Below are 20,857 nucleotides of genomic sequence, written 5' to 3'. Positions count from 1 at the left end.
GCTTGTGCAGGTGGCTAAGTTCTTGGCTAGAGGGTCTGTCTATTCAGTTCCCTCCTTAGGAACAGGCGTCATTCCAGTGTGCCAGGCTGGCCCTTCTCACTCAAGGGTGGTTAGATAGACTGTGGCTACAGCCGCCCAGACTTCCACAGCGGCCCTATTGTAGCCACCTGGAATAGGATGAAAGTGGACATGGCTGCCTAAGCTGTGTTTGCCACGGTGTGTCCTCTGGCGGAAGCCACACCTGCGGGTCTTAGAGTCTAAGAGCTGAGCAGGTCACCCTTCAGGTGAAAAACAGACCTTTGGAAATAGATGGCACTAACCTTGGCTGCCACCCAGGCGCACCGTCCACATCAGCAGTTCTCAACCCATTGATTGCAACCCTTTGGGGGTTAGAAGACCCTTTCACAAGGGTCATATCAGATATTTACATTATGATTTTAAAAAGTAGCAAAATAAAGGTTACGAAGTAGCAGAGAAAAATGATTTTATTGTTTGGGGTCACCACAGCATGAAGAACTGTATTAAAGGAGTCACAACATCATTGTTGAGAGAGCTCTACATGGACCCCTTATTTCAACACGTGTGAGAGGTCTGGAGAAGACACTGGTGTTTGATCATTTGCATGCACAAAAAGAAGAGTATTAAGAAGAAGCCATCTGCTCTGTCAGCCACTTAGTTTCCTTGGCACGCAGACCCCATTCTAGTTCTATCTGGCTCTGTTGTTAGGCTGCACCTCAGGTGCATGTGAAACATGCTCAGCACCTTAAACTCTGGGTAGGACATTGGGTGAGACGGTGTGTCTTACCGTCCCTGGGTCCTTCGTGGGGCTGTTGCTGAGTTGTGCTAGACACAATTGGCATTCCCTATCCAGAGAGCTGTTTTCTGGGGTTGCCGTTTGATAGTGTCCTTTGGGTCCATGTCAAGGTCAAAGCTAGAGTTTCCCAAGGCTCACCCCACCAGACCTTGCAAACCTTTCAAGCCCAGGAGAGGCTTGTTCATGAAGCATGGCTGGATCCGCCTTACTACTTTCTGTTAGGAAGCCACTATTGTGGACCAAGGCACCTTACCTGGAATTTGCAGGAACTGCTTGTTCTTGGACACAAGCATAGGTTAGCCCTGTCCACCAAGCCATGTGTCCCCGTAGTTGAGTGACTTCCAAGGAACCCCTGGTGTACCATGGAGGTCCTAACCCTGAAGGGTAGCCAGGTGTACTGCCCCTGACTTTGGTAAGATTACTTGACATTTTCTCTGGTTCCCCCAGAATTGGGGTAACACCAAAGTATCCTGTTAAAGGTTTACCCCACACTCAGGAGGAGATCATGGACTCCCAGATGACCCACATATGTTGCTCTTTCGGCCTGGGTATGGACTGTCTTTGTATAGATGGCAAACCCTAGTATTCAGGAGGTTTGAGGCAGTCATCATGAGCATTATACTGGCAGAAGGTCTCAACCAGAGTGACCGTCACAGATAGATTGCCAATTTAACCCCTGAAGGTCTTTATGCACCTAGCTGAGTGTCAGTTGGGCCCAGTCTATCTCAGTGTATCTGTGTGTAGGCAGCCAGGCCCTGACACCCTTAGGCAGAGACTACCTGCGCCATGGTAGTTAGTTGGGTCTTGGCATCTGGTGAATCTTTTATATGTGTGGCACCTCCTACCAGGGCAGACAAGATGAAGCCTCCTTTGCTCTGGGGTGTTGGCATCTCCTTGTAACTGACTCTAGAGTCTGGGAGAGAACAGCTATCACTTTGTCCACAGTGAGCCAGAGTCTTGAGAGAGTTGCAGCTGACTCTCCCTCCCTCCCTCTCTTCCTCATTCCCTCCCAACTTTCCAATTTGGGAAGGGACCTGGAGAGGTTGCTTAATGATTAAGAACACGTCTTTTGCTCTTGCAGAAGACCTGGATTCTATTTCCACAACCCACATGTAGTTCACAGCTGTCCATAACTTCACTTGCAGAGGCTCCAACAGATACATACATAATACAGATGCATGCAGACTAAACATTCATAGCCAAGTAGTGGTGGAGCAGGCCTCTAATCTCAACACACTGGAGGCAGAGGCAGGCAGATCTTTTAGTTCAAGGTCAGTGAGTTCCAGGACAGCCAAGACTACACAGAGAAACCCTGTTTTGAAAAACACCAACAAAAAACTATACACATAAAGTGAAATAACAGACTTGTTTAATTTATGTGTTTGAACGCTTTGTCTGCACACATACCCATGTACATTCCTGGTGCTGGAACAAATGGTTACAGATGGTTGTGACCCACTCTGTGGGTGCTGCGAATAAAACCCAAGTCTTCTGCCAAAGCAGCAAATGCTTACCACTGAGCTGTATGTATGTATGTATGTATGTATGTATGTATGTATGCATGCATGCATGCATACTATACCATATGTATGACTGGTACCCATGAAAGCCAGAAGAGAGCATCGGTTCCCCCTGAAACTGGAGTTGGAGATGGTTGTGAGTCACCTTGCAGGTGCTGGGAACTGAATCCAAGTCCTCTGGTAGAACAGCCAGAGCTTTTACCCACTGAGCCATCTCTCTAGTCTCAAGGGATATAGAGTCAGCATTTCTGGGAGCTTCTAAACAGGTGTCATTCCATGATGTCCCCACATCAGAGCTGGCTCACACCTGGAGAGACTGTTCCTGTCACAAGCCAAATTCCAAGTCCCTTCCCATCACTGCTGTTTAGTGCTCAGGGCTCAGGGCTGGCACAGATTTCACAGGGGATGCTCAGGAGCGAGGCACCGAGACGCCGTAGATGTCTTCCAGATGGCTGTGGCCCTTTGCGTGGCACAGAGAGCAGGGCCTAGCCTGCTTTACTGCTGTTGGCAGCTGTTGAGTTTGGGTGTTCCCTCATAATCCATCCTGTTGTATTTGTGTGTTTAAGGGCCTAAGTGACAAGAAACCCTGGCACTAGATAGGCTGAGAGCCTGGCTGGAATCAGGCCAGTCTCATTTCCTGACACTTGTTCCTTCTGTTGGCCTCTCCTGCCTCTGTCTCTAGGAAGCCTGCCTGGGTCTGTCCTGTGATATGGGTACTGTCTGCATAGCCAGGGACATAGAGCAGAATTGCTGTGTTCTCCCATGGCTGTTTGGTGGTCGCTTAAAGATGGTTGGCAGCGTCTGGGGCAGTGACCAAAGCACTATAGGAAGTTAGGCTCCGTGTTATGATTGCAATCTGATGTGACCCTGACCCTGAGTCATCAGCCAGCATTTGAGATGACCCCCCTCCCCCAACCCCACACACACAAAATCAAGGACAAGAAACTGGATGTGGCTGGAAGGATGGGAGCGCAGGCACCTTGGGGACAGTTTCTGGGGCAGACTCTTGTTAGTTTTGTTTTGGGGACAGGGTCTCTTTATTAGGTAGTTCTGGCTGTCGAGGAACTTGCTGTGTAGACCAGGCTGGCCTTGGACTCCCAGATCTGCCTGCCTCTGCTTTCCTAGTGCTGGTGTTAAAAGTGCATGTGTGCCCTTCACCCTGGCTCTGACTAAAGAGGGGTTATCTTGGGGTGAAGAATGGCAGTGAGCTGCTTCTCTCAGGACTGGAAATGAGTGGAGGCTATCAAGATTCTATAGCGTGTGAGGTGAGCAGATGCTCTGTAGGGACCCCCAGTGGTTCTCAGCTTCTTTGTGGGTATCTGGTTACCATGATCTTAGCAATGTGCAGGCCTCTTTTAGAACCCCCAACCCACTCCACTGCCTCCACAGTATTAGCCAAGGGGACCACTGCCTCTGGCAAGTTGCCTCGTGAGGTTTCTCCAGACCTACCGTCTTTGCTTCTTGGGCATAGGCATCTTCAGGGTGCACTGTCTGTCCGGTTCAAGCCCTCTACTTGTGCTGTATGGTTCCTGCTGGCCACAAACCCCTGAGGCTCTGCCTGGCAGTTCTCTGTACCATCTGAGGCTAGAGGAGAGTGTTAGACACAGCAGCCATATTGGCCACAGCTCACCTGAATGCCAGCCTCCACTGTAACCCGTAGGCCCATGTCGTCCTGCCCTGTTTCTGCCCTTGGGCAGCATGAGTGTCTCAAGTGCTCTTTCTGAGGTTTGGAGGTGGAGGTGAGGAATTCTTAAGTTCCCTGTAGGTCAAGAGTACACAGACTCAGCGATGGGGGGTGGGGGTGGGAGTGGGGGTGGGCGTATATAGCTGGCTCCTCATCTGCTTTGGGATCTACATATCCACAGCCCTGCCTGGCCCAGCCCTTCCTGCACAGGTGCAAAGGTCACACTCAGTGACACCTGTTCTCTGCGTCTTTGCCCTTGGGATGTGGAGGAAACAAGCACCACTGTCTGAAGCTCCAGAGAGGAAGTAGCCACAGGGCATTGCTGTGGCCAGCTCAGCTGGCTCCTCCCCTGATACAGCCTGATAATAGCCCTTGGTATTGGACTTTTGGCAGCAGGGCTGTCTCTTGTCAACCTGTTTAGCTCCTGGCTTTAGCATATGGGCCCAGAGCTCCCCTCCTGGCTTATAGACACTGGGATGGTTTTGAGGCCCCAAGAAAGGACAGGATCCAGAGGTAACTGACTGGTCCTAACCATTGACTGACTCCTAGGACCCCTAGTATCCATGCTATAGATGGTGGTATCCCAGGTCTGACAAAGCTTTTTCACTGCACCCCTGTCAAGCAGGACCCCTGTCAAGTGACCCTTCTTCAGGGTCCTGTTGCTTAACAAATGCCCTTCAGCTTCCCCCTTATGTGTACAGCTAGTTTGGTATTAAAGGGATTCCTGGCACCGTCTAGTTTTAACACTTCCTTGTTCTGTAAGAGTTCTGGTTGCCTTTGGACTTTGTATGAAAATCTCAGGAGAGCTGTCCCAGCTACCCTAAGACTCCTCCACTAGCTCCAGGGGCTTCCCCATCCGATGTGTGAAGCAGCTGGGTTACCTTAGGAGACTTTGACCCCAGTATGGTAGTCTACCACTCCCCCCGTCTGTGGCCCTTCTGAACAGGAAGCAGCCTCACCCAGTGGTCCTATTCCCCAGCATTTTCTGCTGGGTCACAGTTTTGAGGCTGCCTGAGCGGTGTCCCAGACTAGACTTGTGGCTTTCTCTGTGAGAGAATAGAAACTCACTTTTTGCACCTGTTCCAGTGTCTGCTCAGACAGGAAGCCCCACCCTGGTGTGCAACACCCCCCTTCTGCCTCCATTGTGAGAGGGATCCTTGCAGTTCCGGAAGTGGGTTCTTCTACCCCAGCCAGCATCCTGGGTATCTACTCCTTCAGGGAGTACACACGGCCTCCGCTGACAGATCCTCTGCTAAGTGACAGCTTGACACTAAGAGTTATTCCCTCTAGAAAGTGGTTTCGGTGTCTTTTCTTCTTGAACAGTTATTTGTATGTGTCTGGGAACACCAGTGTCGTCCCAGGCACATGCATGCCGCCAGGGGGGCTGATCGCCCTCTCCAGGTTTCCTAGTAAGAAACCTATCAAGCTGGCACCTTGGCTGCCTTCTTCCTCTTTGCAGGTGTTGTGATAAAAGCCCTGTTCTTCTGTAGGCCGGAGGGCTCTGGCTGGAAGTCTCACTTTAGCTGCATCCTTCCCATTACACCCAAGGTAACGAGGCTGTGCGTGGGACCGAGGTGTAAACCCTGTATGCCTGCCTTGGGGTCTGTGTCATCTCCTTAGGCCCTACCTGGGGGACAGCAGCTTAGCTCCTCTAGTCTTATCTGCTCTGGGAGAGGCCCATGCTGTGATTGTTCTGCAGGTGGAACGCCGGTGTGTGTGTGTGTGTGTGTGTGTGTGTGTGTGTGTGTGTGTGTGTGTAATGTGACACTTAGGTGGAGGGTCATTGGATTTCACATACAGACTGGCTCAGGTGTGCACCACTTAATGCTGGATGTCAAACTAGACCACAGCTGGTGCCCAAGATAAGTTAGGGTACTGGCTGGCTTCTGTAAGCTGACAGCAAAGGCAGTGTGGTGACACCTGGTTAAGCTATTTTGTGAGGTATGTCATGGTCCTTCAAGTTGAATATTTCCTTCCTCTGGGGAGGGGGTAGCTGTGGTAACCGTAATGCTCTCCAATGAAGCAGTGATAAAGGATGCCCAGAGGGCAGCCCTCTTGGGTTCCTTACAGGCTGCTTGTTGGGTCACACTTGAGCCTGGAGTCAGTGCTGGGTCATTTAGCCCATTCCTGATGTGGCCACAGAGTGGGACTGAAGGCAAAGAACCTAAGAGTGCTGTGGAAGCCGGAATGGGTCTTGGCGATCCACACAGCACCCGCTGCAGCTGTGATGAGGTCACCTCAGAGCAGCCCACAGCAGCACAGTATTTCTCTGTCTCATGGGACGCCCTCGTCCCTTAGCAGACACATCAGGCTTACCTTTCTGCACAAGGCCAAGGTGCTCTGTGTTTGTGGCTCTGAGGCTCCTTCCTAGCTGTGGAATTACAATGGTCCAGTGGAGAGCTTGCTACTATGGGGCTGGTAGGGAGACCAGACCCTGCCTGGGCCCAGGGATCCCAACAGGGCCTTTTGTGTTGATCACAGGTCTCAGAGCCCCCAGCTTCCATAAGACCCAAAACAGACGACACTTCCTCACAGTCCCCTGCGTCTTCTGAGAAGGACAAGCAGTCCACTTGGCTGCGGACCTTGGCTGGTTCCTCCAATAAGGTGCTATGTGGGAACCTGTCTGGGGTCTTTGGGGAGGGAGTAAGGCCCTTCTTAAGCCAACTCTGGCTCTACTCGGCCTCAGGGACATAAAGTGGCTTGTAGTTCTGTAGTCATTTACATGGGTTTTCTTGACAGAGCCTCGGCTGTGCTCACCCTCGCCAGCGCCTTTCTGCTTTCCGGCCCTGGTCCCCTGCAGTGTCCGCAAGTGAGAAGGAGACGTCCCCACACCTACCAGCCCTGATTCGAGACAGGTGAGCAGGGATGGACAGGAGAACTGAGCTCTGGTATAAGAGGCCTCCATGGCATCAGTGCCCTTAGTCCTAGGATAAACTGCCTAGAGTTTTGAAGTCTTGAATGAAGATGCTGGGCTCACAGACAGTACTAAGAGTTCGCTTCTGGCGTTCAGGAGGCAGAGGCAAATGAATCTCTGTGAGTCTCAGGCCAGTCTGGAGTTTATAGCAGATTCCAAGTCAGCGAGGCTTGCATGAAGATTGTGCCTCTAAAAACATGAAGGTCTAGCTATGTGCTATACTAACCCAACCTGCAGGAAAATTTGTGGTTCTCGGTCATTTGAATCTGGACCTCGAGAGTTAGAGTGGGGAGAGGTCCTGTGTCCTGGCTGACTGAGCAGGGTGCATTCTATAGCTCATGTAGGGATTTGAGAGGCAGATATACCCCGGCTAAGCATCTGTTTCCTTTAGCTTCTACTCCTACAAGAGCTTTGAGACAGCTGTGGCCCCCAATGTGGCCCTAGCACCACCAACCCAGCAAAAGGTTGTGAACAGTCCACCATGCACCACCGTGGTCTCCCGGGCACCAGAACCCCTTACTACGTGTATCCAGCCACGAAAGCGAAAGCTGACCATGGACGCACCAGGAGCCCCAGACATGCTCACACCCGTGGCTGCTGCAGAGGAGGACAAGGATTCTGAGGCCGAGGTTGAAGTTGAAAGCAGAGAGGAATGTAAGTGTGGACTGGACTCTGCTCCCCTTGGGAGGTGGGGTAAGGAGGTGCGTTTGGTGACCGAGCCTAATGCTTTGGTTTCTCTGTCTGTCCTCAGTCACCTCCTCCTTGTCCTCGCTGTCCTCCCCATCCTTTACCTCGTCCAGCTCTGCCAAGGATCTAAGCTCCCCCGGCATGCATGCTCCCCCTGTGGCTGCTCCTGATGCCGCAGCCCATGCTGATGCCCCAAGTGGGCTGGAGGCAGAGTTGGAGCACCTTCGGCAAGCCCTGGAGGGTGGCCTGGATACCAAGGAAGCCAAAGAAAAGTTCCTTCATGAGGTGGTCAAAATGCGAGTTAAGCAAGAGGAGAAGCTGACAGCAGCCCTTCAGGCTAAGCGCAGCCTGCACCAGGTAAGGCCCACGAAATACAGGAGGCATCCTCCTGGGCTGCCCAAGCCCTCTTGGGGACGCTTGGGGTTCTTCCCCCGTCCTCTGGGGGGCCCAGCCCTGTGAAGCATTTTGATATCCAGAGCCTTTCTGTGTTTCAGGGAAGGCTCCCATAGTGGTCCCAGCTTCAGCTCTCCCTATCTGTGGGCCTCACTAAAGAACTGGCGTGTTTTCTCGGCCATGACAAAGGCCAGAGTGTTAATGGTGAGGGAGGAGTGGCTATAGGAGGGATGCCTCTTGCTCTGTGAGGAGTTGGTTTATTTCCCAGCTGCAGTGCAGGGATGGCTTCTGAAGCCATCTCCAAAAGGGAGTTAGCAGCAGGCCTTGGAGAAGAGCTAAGGCATCTGGGAATACACTCCTTTCTGGGCTGGAAACTTTCCTTTTGCACCTTCTTTTCACGCCATGATGATGATGTTGTTGCTTGCTTGCTGCTGCTGCTGCTGCTGCTGCTGCTGCTGCTGCTGCTGCTGCTGCTGTTGCTGTTGCTGTTGCTGTTGCTGTTGTTGTTTATCTGACATGAGTAAGGGAGGCCCAGTTCTCAGGCAGCCGAGGGAAAGCGAAGAGCTTAGCCAATGTTCTCCACCAGGGCTCAGCATTAAGGCTTTGCTGCAGGCTCAACCTCAGCTGATTTCACACCTCAGCCTGAGTCTGGCAGCTCTGGGGGCAGCCTCACATGCGTGGGCTTTAACACAACACAACCCTGTCAATCCTCGGGGCTGCAGGATTTCAGAGTTCTCCTCAGAGTGAATCTTAGTCATTCTCTCATCCTTCCTTGCCCCCACTCTGGATGGAGGTGTGAGTCTTCACATAAGTATTCATGGGGGTCAGGGGTCACACTGCATGCCAACACGTAGGGGAGAACATGAGAAGTACCACAAGTAGATGGCTCCATCTGGCTGGGAGGCAACTGAGGCCTCAGGTGCAGTGTCTGAGACGGCTGGTGCTCTCCTCCATCCTCGCTGAGACAGGGCAAGTGTACTTGGGAGGGGGGAGGGGGCGGTGTGCGGAGGGTCTGCTGTAGCCTGCAGTGATGGAGCAGACAGCAGCTAGTCAGTCACAGCTTTCTGCTGGGCCCTGTAGGAAAGGACACTGGCAGTCAGGGGAAGGGGACTGCTTGTTGGGTGGCAGGATGGGTGGGAAGATGCCGGACTGGCAGGACCTTGAACCTGTTGGCTCCATGTCCTCCCAGGAGCTAGAATTCTTGCGTGTGGCCAAGAAGGAGAAACTGCGGGAAGCCACAGAGGCCAAGCGCAGTTTGAGGAAAGAGATTGAGCGGCTCCGAGCTGAAAATGAGAAGAAGATGAAGGAGGCCAACGAGTCCCGGGTGCGCCTGAAGCGAGAACTGGAGCAGGCGCGGCAGGTCCGGGTGTGTGACAAGGGCTGCGAGGCCGGGCGCCTTCGTGCCAAGTACTCAGCCCAGGTACTGCAGTGGGTGGGCTGGTAACACTGAAAGTACAGAGGTAGCTGCTGCCACCAATCCAAGGTCCTCAGTTTACCCATTCCCAGCTGGATCTGAGGTGTTGGTGTGCATTGCCTGGAGGCCCTGCAGGTCCAGCAGACCAGGACCTGGCCATGTGCTGGGGGCTGTTTCCCATAGCCATGGGTGGAAGTCCAACTGCTCCATCACCCCAATAGGACCATTAGGGCCCCAGAATACAGGCTGTTCTCCCTGCCCTGGCTTGGAGAGCAAGCTCTAAACTAGGATCAGAAGATGGACACACTGTGCAGTTTCTGCATCTTAGGGTTCCAGTCCAGTGAGCCCTTAAGGGAAGAGGTCTCCACACTTTCAGTGCTGTTTGGTTTCCTCTTGGGTACTTGAGAAGAGCAGGGTGGACGTGGAGCCTGTTCCTGTTCTGGTGCAATGAGCTCTCCCAGGCCTGGGTATCTGGGCCCTTCCATGTAGCCTCAGGTAGGAGAGGAACAGACCTGGCACCTAGGCTGAGTGAACTCAGCAGGGTCCTGGACTCCTGAGTAGTTAGGTGCAGCACTACTGACCACTTGGCATCCCTTGCAGATTGAGGACCTGCAAGCAAAGCTGCAGCATGCAGAGGCTGACCGTGAGCAGCTTCGAGCTGACCTGCTGCGGGAACGGGAGGCCCGTGAGCACCTGGAGAAGGTGGTGAAGGAGCTTCAGGAGCAGCTGTGGCCTCGGCCACGGCCTGAGAATTCTGGAGGTGAGAGCAACGCTGAGCTGGATCCCTAGCCTGGGCAGTGATTGCCACTGCCACATGGACCTCTATGCGTGCGCAGAGAGCGGCGGGTACGTGGCTTTGCAGGCCCAGCCCATGCCTCTGCAGCCACACAGCACAACGTCTCTACTGTGCCTATTACCAAGCGAGTGTTTGTAACCACATACTTTTGGAATCCACTGCAAAATTTTCTACTGGCCAAGTTCAAGTGAGCAAGCCATGTCCCCCAGCTGCAGCCAGAGTTGAGACTGGCTCTGTGGCTTGTAGCTGGTCCTCTGCTTGCTAGAACATTCTAACATTTACACTTTTGTTATAAGCTATTTAAAACCAGTAAGGAGACTTGATATTCAGAAAATCAACATGTTTTTTATGACTAACTGTAAAAGGCCCCTACACGTGACGCCATCTGGACACCCACACTGGCTGGGTGGCACCCACCCACCGCCGTCCTGGGAAGCCATCACCGCTCATCTGTGCCCGCGGCTACAGAGGACAGCAAGGGTTTTCTTCAGAGTCTATTTTTTCAGCAACAAGGACCCCAGTCTTCCTGCTGCTGCCAGGAAGAGCAGGGAGAGCGCCGCGTGCGAGATGAGCCCCAACACTGCCCGCCTTACCGCCGCTGCCCCGCCCATCACCATCACCACTAACCTTGCCCTGCGGGCACCGGGAGGCCTGAGCCGGTTTGCCCAGGCCCCTGGGTGCCCCTGCCCACCTACACCTTGAGGGGCTGTCCTGTGTTAGGCAGTGGCCATGGTCCAGTGTCCTGTTGTGTTGTTCTCACACACGCCACCTAGCCACCCATGCGCTGCTTGACCACAGCAACCCCTCTTCAGTGCGGCAGACATCACTCCTCGCATCGTGGACTGAGGCTGCAGCATTGGAGCAAACAGCATTATATCACTCTTCCTTTCTCTTTTTTCCTTTTTTTTTTTTTTTTTTTGTTGTTGTTGTTTGTTGTTCATTTAAACATGTATTTAGAACTGCACTTTGTCAGAACCTTCCCTTCCCTCCTTACTCCCCCGTTAACTGCGGTTTTTACGGATCTCTAGAGCAGTTCAAACCCTAAGTGCTCGAGCGCTCACACATCCCCTCTGGTGCTTGGTTGAACAAGGGAATCACGAGACAATGAAAATGCAGAGACTGGACTTGGGGGTCGTTCTGTGCCTTCCAGCATCTTGTACAGCAAACCCTGACTTGTCTTTTTACCCCCAAAATATCGTCTTCAGTAGCGACTGAATCTGCCACTGTCAAAATACGTTACTTGCATTTATTCCAAATAATCTCGTTTACTCTTAACTGTTTATGCAAATTGTATAAGGTTTCTTATGCCCAAGCTTGAAAAATGATTTCCCAGTAGACAAGAGGCCCCCACCCATCCTCCAATTGTGTTTATTTACCTGAGAAGATCATACAAAAGCCCTCCCCTCCAGTCCTAGCAGGGCAGCTGTGAGCCGAGGGGAGGGGGAGGCTTGTGCAGGTACAAACGACCTCAAGGACTGCGGCCTGCAACTGGAGACTGCTAAGCCCTGATGTCTGGTGCCGAGGTCGGTCGTCTGCAGGGTTTTGCCCTTGGTTTACTGAGGGGGGCTGGGCTGCTGCTGGTCCCCCCTTCTGACGTGCAATGCAAAAGGGACATCATGTATACGCAGCGTTTATTTGGAGTTTTTCCTTTGGCTTTTTTTCCTCTCTTTCAGTTATGAAACTTGTATGCATGGATTTCACATCTCCATAGCTAGACCCGCCATGGGCATTATGACCGTGTCTCCTAAAGGGTCGGTTTTGTTACGCAACACGAAGAATGCTGTCTCAGCCTTGTTTTTCTAGAGTTGTGTTTTTCAGTCATTTCTTCAAGGAAAACTAAATGATTTAGTTGGAGCAAAGCTTTAAGTGTGTTGGTGTGCTTCTGTGTGGCTGCCCTGTTGCCTAGGAGATCCCAGTGATTTGGTCCCCTTTGAGCCTTTGGCTCCAGGGGCGCTCACTCCTCTCAGCAGAGCCTCTCCTTGCCACAGCCCTGGTCACCCTCAGTTCCCTGGTCTCCATGGTCCAGCACTGGCTCCAATATGGGAAGGGAGTGCTGTCTATGTGTGCCCCAGGGGCTCTTCCCCACTTACCAGAATGACTTAGATCTGGGAAGGGCGTGTCATCTCATCCATTGTTCCTCCTGGATCCTTCCTCCCCCTGCCTCTGGTTGGATCACAGTTTGGCTCCCGTGGACTAGTAACTTGTCCGGGACCTCTAGGACATAGCGTCGAGGTCATCCAGCCACTTCTGCCTGATGCCTGGGCCCCAGTCCTGGGTGAAGTTGGCAAAGCACTGGGTATCTGGTGCAGCTGCCGTGGATGGTGGCCCTGCTCCCTGCAGGGTCTGAGGTAGACTTGAGGGCAGCCCGGCACTGCATGCCTGTCTCCTTCTGAGGAAGGCTGCAGATTTCAGAGAAAGGGAAGAGAGGTTTCCACCATGTTGGCTGTTGACCCTCCCTGTGTGTTAAACCCTTGACCGGTTCACTCGTTTCTATCCTAGAAGATTTTTAACAAAGGGAAAAACCAACAGCAATAAAGTCATTGGTGAGCAGCTAACTGGTACACACCCTGCTTTTCACACACAACAAGGCAGTGTAAAGACAACTCACATGTAAATAACTTTTCTCCATTTCACACCGTTGTAGCATAACGTGTATATGGTGACTCCTTTTCCAGAAACCTTCTTACCTGCTGGTTGTCTTGTTTCCTGGGTTGTTTTTAACTGAAGAAAAAAAAAAATGCTCATTTGCCAGAGGGGACAAAAGCATCTTGTGGCATTTCCCATGTGGTGTCCTCCATGGCACCCCCTCTCCCAGTTCCTACGCAGGTTATCCCCTGTGGTTTCTCCCCACATGCCTACCCCAGGGCTGATGGGGAGGGGCTCTTGCTTTAAGTCAGAAGTCTCAAATGACACGCTCATCAACGAAAGAAAAAAAAAAAACCACCCCACCTCAACTTTCATAACTGCCCAAACCCCTGCGCCCTCCAGTCCTACGCTGCTGCTAACGACAATACGACGGCTTACTCTGCTACTCGAGAACTATTTTTATGTAATTAATGTATGCTTTCTTGTTTATAAATGCCTGATTTAAAAAAAAAGGAAACAAAGAAAAAGCTTGCCATATTTATCTATTTCTCCGTGTACCTGTTAGTCCTTTGACCCTCTACCCTCCCCCAACCCTTCCCCAGAAACAGATGACATCATCATACACTAAAGCCCCCCCCCCCAAACAGATGACATCGTACAATAAAGGACCTTGGGAGTGCCGTGTGTGCCTGCAGCCCCCATGCATGCAGTCAGGTCCTCAGGAAAGGGGGAAGGCATCTCCACAGGATAGACCTGGGGGTGTCAGTCACTCAGCTGGGTTATCAGGAACTCCAGCCTCGGTAACCTCTTGGACAGGACTCAGCGGTGCTGGACACATGGAATGGGCGTAGCCCTTCCTGGCAGGGCTTCCACAAGGGTCTGCTGAGATCAGAACTCCCAGGGGCCAAAAAAGAGTGAAAAGGGTAGACGGGGGAGGCCTGGGTGGAGAAGCCCCCATCTTAAGGTCTGGCTGAGATCTGCATCAGCCAGGTCCTCTATATGGACACAGCTGCCCCTCCACCCTGAGCTACAACTCTTGAGACCTCACTTCCTGGCTAGTACTTGCTTCCCGAGTTCCCCAAGACCTGGGGACTCCCTAAGAAGGGCCGGCAGCTCCCAGGTGGTCCCCGTTCCTGTCCGGTGACTCCAGCCCCACTTTCATGTCTACTCAGTCACCAGTAGTCACACCCTCAGCTCAGCTGTGCCTACTTGTCTCCTGGCTCCTACCTACCACCAGAGAGTTAAGTGGGCTGGCCCTAGGCCAAGCAAACAAGCCTCTATCATCTATCTATCATCTATCCACCCACCCATTATGGGAAGATAGATCCCAGACTTTATCCATGGGAAACAGGCCCATGTCCTGTTGCTCTGTCATTGTGATAAGCCTGTACCTTCTACATGTCCCCTTACCTTAAGACTATCCCTACTCTTCAAATCCTGCCTAGAGGGGAATCACTCCTCCCTCAGGCCAGCCAAACAGACCCTGGACTAGGCAGGCTACTCTAAACCTTTCTGGCACCTGCTCTGAAGAGCCTCTGCCTGTCCTGGATTCAAACTTCTTTCAGACAAGTATGAGGTAGAACCAGGCACTACCATGCTGGCCTCTGAGTTAAGAGAAGGACTGCCTGCTCTGCGGGAGTTTTGTTCCTGTTTTTGGTGACCTGGGTGTGGGAACTTCTAGAGTCCATCACCTACATGGAGGAAACTCCAAAAGCAAAGGACAGGGTTGTGGCTTAAGATGCCGGGCTTGGAAGACTTTCTACTAGCCTCCCAGCCCTCCCAACAGACACCCAACACATGGCCAAAGCTCATCCCTCTGCCAGCCAGGTGACCCTGGGGATGGAGGGAGGATGCTTGTTTTTGAGGCCTGGATGCCCATCCGTCCCTGCCACCCCGTGGTCCTGGTGACGCATAAGGCCATCTGTGATCAGGCCTGTGCCAGGCTGGTAGGTGTACTGGCATCAGGGGCACCAAGCCATGGAACAGGTGGCCCACTGCAGGCGGGCACAGGCAGGAGGAGTTGGCTAGCCTGACGTCTTCATAGCATCCTGTGCTGGGCCAGGTGTCCGGCTGGTCTGGCACGGACCCTCTTCTTCCTGTGTATGGATCTGGTAGCCGTCACCGGCAGGAAGATGGGTCCAGGCTCTGGCTCACATTGATGTAGATACACAAAGGCCTGCTTGGGCAGACAGGCAGTACATCCAAGGGAAACAGGGAACTCAACCTGGGGATCCTTACCACAATCTCCAGCAGAGACTTATTACCCCCAGCCCCCAAATCTGCTCCACGGCAGCTCTCCAATGTGCTCGGCTCTACAGCTAAAGAACCGGTTAACTTAGCCCCAAGCTGCTAACCCAAACCCATTCATAGGTGAACCAGGTTTCCTATGCTTCCTGGGTCCCATGCTGGCCCTTGTAAACTGCTCAGTTTCTGTCAACCCAGTCCTGAACCCCAGGGGGCTTCAAGTATCCATGGCCACTGATGGTCTGTCCCCAACACGTGAGTTTATTATCCTCAGCTGTCTCCCAGAGAGATTTCTGGCTTCCCCTACAAGTGGTCCCTAATGCAACTACTCCTCAGTTGGGGACTGGTTCACACTGGCTACTCAAAGAAAAATGTATGTCTCCAGATGCCTGGTGAGCTAGAGGGTGGGGGTTAGGGTGGGGTGGTTGCTAGCTGTCCCAGCTCTTGAGGAACCAGGGAGAGGAAGTGGTGAGTCCCACCAGAAAGGGGAGACAAGGGGCACCTTCACCCTAGCCCTGCCTACCACTGATGTCACCAAAATGAGATGGGCCAGGGGCACGGCTGAAGGGACAGCCAAATCTAGGTACCTTATCTGTGGTGGTACACAAAGGTCTCTTGTCCTTGAGACACCAGTATATCTATCTGTTCTAGCATGTGTATATGTGTGCATGCACTATGTGCATGTAAAAGGCTGTATATCGGAGACAGGACCAGAGGCAGGTGCTGGCCCTGGGGCAGTCCTTTGTATCCACCCCCTACCCTTGGGGAGAGGCCCAGAGCCAGATGAATTTGACCTGCGTTAGGCAAGGTGTAGAGCATCGGGGAAGGCCAGGACGTGGGACTCGAAGGTCCTGTGTGTTGTGCTCCGCTCTGATCTTGGACACAGGATGGGGCTTCTGCCTGAGCCAGGGTTCATGGGTCACTATGGCAAAATCTTGGAGTCCAATCTCATGCTGCCACTACTCGGGATGGACAAGTAGTTCACATCTCTGTTTCCTTTTTCTACGGAGTAACCACTTTAGTGAGAGACTCTGGTGGTGGTTGAGGAAGTTGCCCCATCAAGTAGTGGAGGTGGAGATCTGCTATAGGAAGGGGTTGCCCACCGTCGGCCTTCCCCACACGGTTCCCCTGTAGCCCAGGTTATGGAGGCTCCTAAAGGATGAGTATGGCTAGAATCCCCCATTAATAGTGCTTGGTGGCCTCGGGTCAGGATACAGCCTGCACTAAGGCCAGGGCTAGCAGCCCAAGGTCTGACAGACAAGGAGTTGTCCTCCACCTGGACATCAAGGACAGAAAGCCCGGTTGGATCCACGGCCTCTCCAGTACGGTGTTCACCCACCAAACAGGCTTCTGGCTTTGTGCGGCCGCCCGCAGCACTCCTCCAGGAGGAGGGAAGGGCGCGGCAGAGAGACGCCCTGGAACCGCCGCGCCCTTCAACTTCCCACATTCCCGCTCCTTCCGACGGGCGGGGGCGGCAGTGGTCCGAAGCTCTGCTAGGCTCCTGCAGGCCCGGGATGAGCGGACCCCGGAGGCGACTGCTGTGGGGAAGCGCGACCGCGCTGGCCTTCCTGCGGTCCGACCGCGGTCCCAGCCTGCGGAATCATTCCTGGACCCCAAGTCCGGCCAGCTCCCAAAGCCTGGGGCTCGCGGCTCCCGCCGGGCATGCCCCGCCCACGGGCCGCGCGGCCTCCGCCTCGCCCTGCTGCCCGCGTGCGCTTCCCTTCCCCCGCCCGCCGCGGATTCCGACGGGCTGGGCCCGGGGCTTCCGGCTGCGAGGAGGGAGCTCGGCCGGGCCGTACCAGCCCCGCGCCGCCCCGCGCGCAACCCGACTTCCTCCGGCGTCGAGCCCCAGGGACTCCGGGCCAGAGTCCTCGGGTTCCGGATCGGTCTCAGAGCGTGCGTTCGTGGTCTGCGTAGAAGGGTCTCACCCTTTTTGGAAGGTTCTCGCCAGCCCTGCCACGGAGTGCAGCCCATATGTTATCTGAAAAGGGATCCGGTCGCCTTAAGCAACTTTCTGCTGCGGTCCCTAGTCGCTTCACTGACGCCCCAGTGGATGCCCTTCCCAAAGCCACCATCCAAGCTAACAGGATCCCACGGCTGGAACCCGCAGTTGCAGAAGCTATTGCCTCTGCCATCAGAATTCAGCCTGGCACAACCCACGGGACCGGCGAATATGAAGTTCCACCTGTCACCTGAGCAGTGTGTATAACACCCACACACCGGGATCGGAGTGTGTAGAGCTCTACCCAACCCATAGCCAAGTCCCTGTCCCCACCCCAGGGCCAGAGACTACGTGTTGGAAGCAGGCTCTGAGACTCGAGGCCAAACCTGCAGGGCTTTTCTTTCCCTCAGCACCTGACTAGCCCCACAGAAATTGGTCCTCTACAGGTACTCACAAATAATTGTCTCATGAATCATGAAACTCGTGGAGGACCAGATGTGCCTCTGGTTGCTGAGGTCCCTAGGGAAGTTTGCTGGGGTCCTGGGAGGTGGCCCAAGGTCCTTGGACAGGAGTGCGGGACAAGGACTGAGTTAAGGTGTGATTCCTGAAGTTTAGCCTAGGAATGCTTCTGGCTGAGGGCTGGGTACAGGATGCCCTGAGTTGGTCCAGTCCCACTCCCACCCCCACCTTCACCCCAACATTAAAGACACTGGGCCGTTGGGCCATAGCCCAAGATCCCCTTCCAGTATGAGGGTGCTGCAACTCTAATCCTGGGCTCCTCGCTGGTGTACTTGACTCAGAAGCCGTGGTTTAGGAGCCTGGGGTGGGTCTGCCCTCCTGTGTCTCCTAGCCTGCATTGTACTAAGTCAAGGAGAGAGGTCCCCTGTTTCTACTGGGGCTCCAGCTGCAAACCTGAGATCTTTGTGTCCTGATTGTTTACAGAACAAAGGTGGGAGAGTGGCACCATCCCCAATGCCATGGGGGATGAATACAAGAGGCAACAGAGCCTGTGACTGAGGTCTAACACAGCCAGCCCTGGTGGGCATGGACAGCCTGGTGATAGTCTTCAGGTGTCTGGCCATTGCGACAGGGCAGCCTGTCTGCTCCTTCGGTTTCATTTTATGCCAAGAGGAGCCTGGACAGAGCCACTGTGTATGTGCATGGGTTGCCCATACACTGCTGTCCCCTGTTCTTTTGTCTGGCTCCTGAAGACCTACACAGGACCAGTGGTTCCTCAGCCATGGGCAGTCCCTTCCTCACCTGACCTCCAGACTCCACCTGAACCTCCCCCTTCCCTCTGGCTGTGAGAGGCTGTTTGAGGCTGTTTTTTTCCCTGAGGAAACCTGAGCAGAAAGGGGCAGGTCTGCCAGCCACCACTGAAAATTGTCTCCATAGTGGTCTTGCTGGGATAGGCCTGTGGCCTGCCCTATACTATCCAGGATCCAGGGCTCCCAGTGAACTGGCCAGGCTGTAGGAACTGGTCTGGCAGGCTTGGCCCTGGAACCTCCAGGAAGCCCTGGCTGGGAGGGGCCCAGGCGGAGCACAGCTGGCCTCACATCCGCCTGGCACCAAGACCAGGCAACTTGCCCAGGCTGTAGACAGGGCTTGGGGAGGCCTCCCCCAGAGTATCTTGAGTGACCAGTCTGACCAGTGGGAGAGGCTGGGAGGAGCTATGGCCACCTGTGCCAAACAGGCCCAGGGAGAGGGTGGCACGGACCAGGCGTACAGCCTGGTTTCAGGCTGTGTCCTGGTCATGCTGTCCTCTGTTGACCCCACATGTGTCCCAGGTGGCCTGATGAACCAGCTCTCTGAGGCACCTCTGCGTGCCTAGACCTTGATGGGCAGGCAGGTCTTCCTTTGGATCTTTTTCCTTCATTTCTCTCCATTCCTGTCTCCTTGACTCCTTCTGTCTTTCCTTCCTTGAATGTCTCTCCCACCTCCCATCCCATTCTCTCTCTCTTTGTATCTCACACAAGCAAACCTGACAGCGCCCTGTCTTGACATTCAGTATCTTATTATCTGTTAAGTAAATGACAGGCAGACCAGTAGTCTCCTCCCTGGAGGGGTCCATGGTTAGAATGTAGCACAGGAGAGAAAGGCTTTGTCTGGAGTCACAGCTTCACGGCTTCTTCACTCTGGGCTGGAGTGGGGAGGGTGGTCCACACCCTCTAACTTGCCCAACCGTCTTCTCTTTCTTGCCCCTGCAATCCCCAAGTGGGTCAGCGTGTTTGGAGTGGTGGTTTGAGAACTGAGGGCTACTAGCTCCCAGAGGAGGTACCCAGAGGCTCTGTCATTCATACTGTCACCAGGTCTCGGGGCAGTCCAGAGATTTTTTTGCTATATTCACCTGCGTAAGCCTCTAGCTGACTCCTAACAGTTTCTGTCAGGCAGTGCTGTAGATCTAAAGTTATGGAGTCCCACCCCTTAGTCCCTCCCACCCACAGAAGGGGGCCTACCCAGGCAGGACAGAAGCTATGGTTGTTATTGTGCTAGGCACTGGGCCTCTGGATGGAAGTGAGGCCACCTCATTCTGGGAGCTGTGGCCAGACCTGTATTCATTCATCTTGGCCACAGGCTCAAGTTTCCCAGTGGAAACTTGGTACTCAGACCAAGACCTCGAGAGGGTAGCTGGGGTGAAGTTACCCCCTGGGCATGTGCTCCTGTTGGGTCTCCATCCTAATTCTGGCCATCATAGAAGAGGGGATCCCACAGGGGATGGACAAACCTGGAGTGGGGGTTCTTGGCTGTCAAAGTCTGAGTCCTGGAAACTGTACCTTTAGTCACCTTTGAAATGAGCCCACCCAATCCCAGGATAGTGAGGGAACCCCAGGGTGGGATCCTCAGGCTTCGGTACTGCCCAAGAGGTCAGCCTGACCATGTTGCTGCCTAATGAGGCCCTGGAGGCCAATCACTTCTGTAGTTATAGGCTGTGCACTCTGCAGTTCTTGCACTGGGTTAGCTTGGATGCCCAACCTCTTCACCTCAAGCAAATTATATCCAAGACCTGCCCCACTGAACTTTGTTATGTATGCATATATGTGCAAGTATACATAGGTGCATGTATGTGTGCCTATACATATATGTATGTATGTGCAGATATACCTGTGTGAGTGTATGCGCAGATATACCTGTGTGAGTGTATGTGCAGATACATGCATGTGTATGTGTGTGTGCGTGTGTGTGTGTGTGTGTGTGGGCATACCTGTGTGCATGTATATGTGCAGCTATACATATGCACATTGTGTGGCTATATATATGCTACACATATGTGCATGCATGTGCAGTTATACCTGAGTGTGTGTGTGTGCAGATATATGCATGTATGCATATGTGCATGTGTGTGAACCACCACAGCACCCATTTCTTTTCCTTTGGGGGGGGCTATTTATTGAGACAGGACTTCTCTGTGTAGCCCTGGGCTGTCCTAGGACCCGTTCTGTAGACCAGGCTGGCCAAACTCAAGAGATCCCCCTGCCTCTGTGCTGTGAGTGCTGGGATTAAAGGTGTGTGCCACCACAGCCCAGCAGGGGCTTTTATTTTTTTATGTGAGCTCTGGAGAATGGGTCCTTCTGCTTGCAAGACAAGTGCGTTACCAACTGAACTATCTCCTTTATCCTGAGTTTAGTCTCTGCTCTTCTTGTTTTAAGATAGGATCTGTCTATATAACCAAGACTGGACTTGAATGGACAATGATCCTCTCAAGTGCTGGGATTACACATTACCAGGCCTGGCTCTAGAACTCTTCCTGGGTGTTCAAATTTCAGATGCTTGGACCACTTGGCAGCAGGGCATTGGGAGGGGGAGGAGTTATACAGACAAGAGCATCTGCACCTGTTCCTGTCCTGGCCACATGGAGGGCCAGA

At 53.3% G+C, this 20,857-nt stretch overlaps 1 protein-coding gene across 4 annotated transcripts in view; it reads left to right on the top strand.

The window, feature by feature from the left end:
- Ski (Ski proto-oncogene) overlaps nucleotides 1-13,354 on the top strand; it is a 69,107-nt gene extending 55,753 nt beyond the window's left edge. Inside the window, exons 2-7 of one of the 4 annotated variants that reach the window (NM_001100715.1) lie at nucleotides 6,500-6,622; nucleotides 6,758-6,873; nucleotides 7,324-7,586; nucleotides 7,684-7,976; nucleotides 9,202-9,432; nucleotides 10,027-13,354. In NM_001100715.1, the coding sequence (NP_001094185.1) occupies nucleotides 6,500-6,622; nucleotides 6,758-6,873; nucleotides 7,324-7,586; nucleotides 7,684-7,976; nucleotides 9,202-9,432; nucleotides 10,027-10,215 (1,215 nt within the window). In that variant the 3' untranslated portion in view covers nucleotides 10,216-13,354. Of the gene's footprint in view, nucleotides 1-5,477; nucleotides 5,567-6,499; nucleotides 6,623-6,757; nucleotides 6,874-7,323; nucleotides 7,587-7,683; nucleotides 7,977-9,201; nucleotides 9,433-10,026 lie in introns of those variants that run through there. The other 3 variants (XM_063287837.1, XM_039111374.2, XR_010066403.1) reach the window with 3 other exon arrangements.
- Nucleotides 13,355-20,857: the final 7,503 nt, after the last annotated feature.

Source organism: Rattus norvegicus, chromosome 5, assembly GCF_036323735.1.
Source record: "Rattus norvegicus strain BN/NHsdMcwi chromosome 5, GRCr8, whole genome shotgun sequence".
Taxonomy (NCBI): Eukaryota; Metazoa; Chordata; class Mammalia; order Rodentia; family Muridae; genus Rattus; species Rattus norvegicus.
Note: the sequence above shows the minus strand (reverse complement) of the source record. Positions and strands in the feature narration are given on the sequence as shown.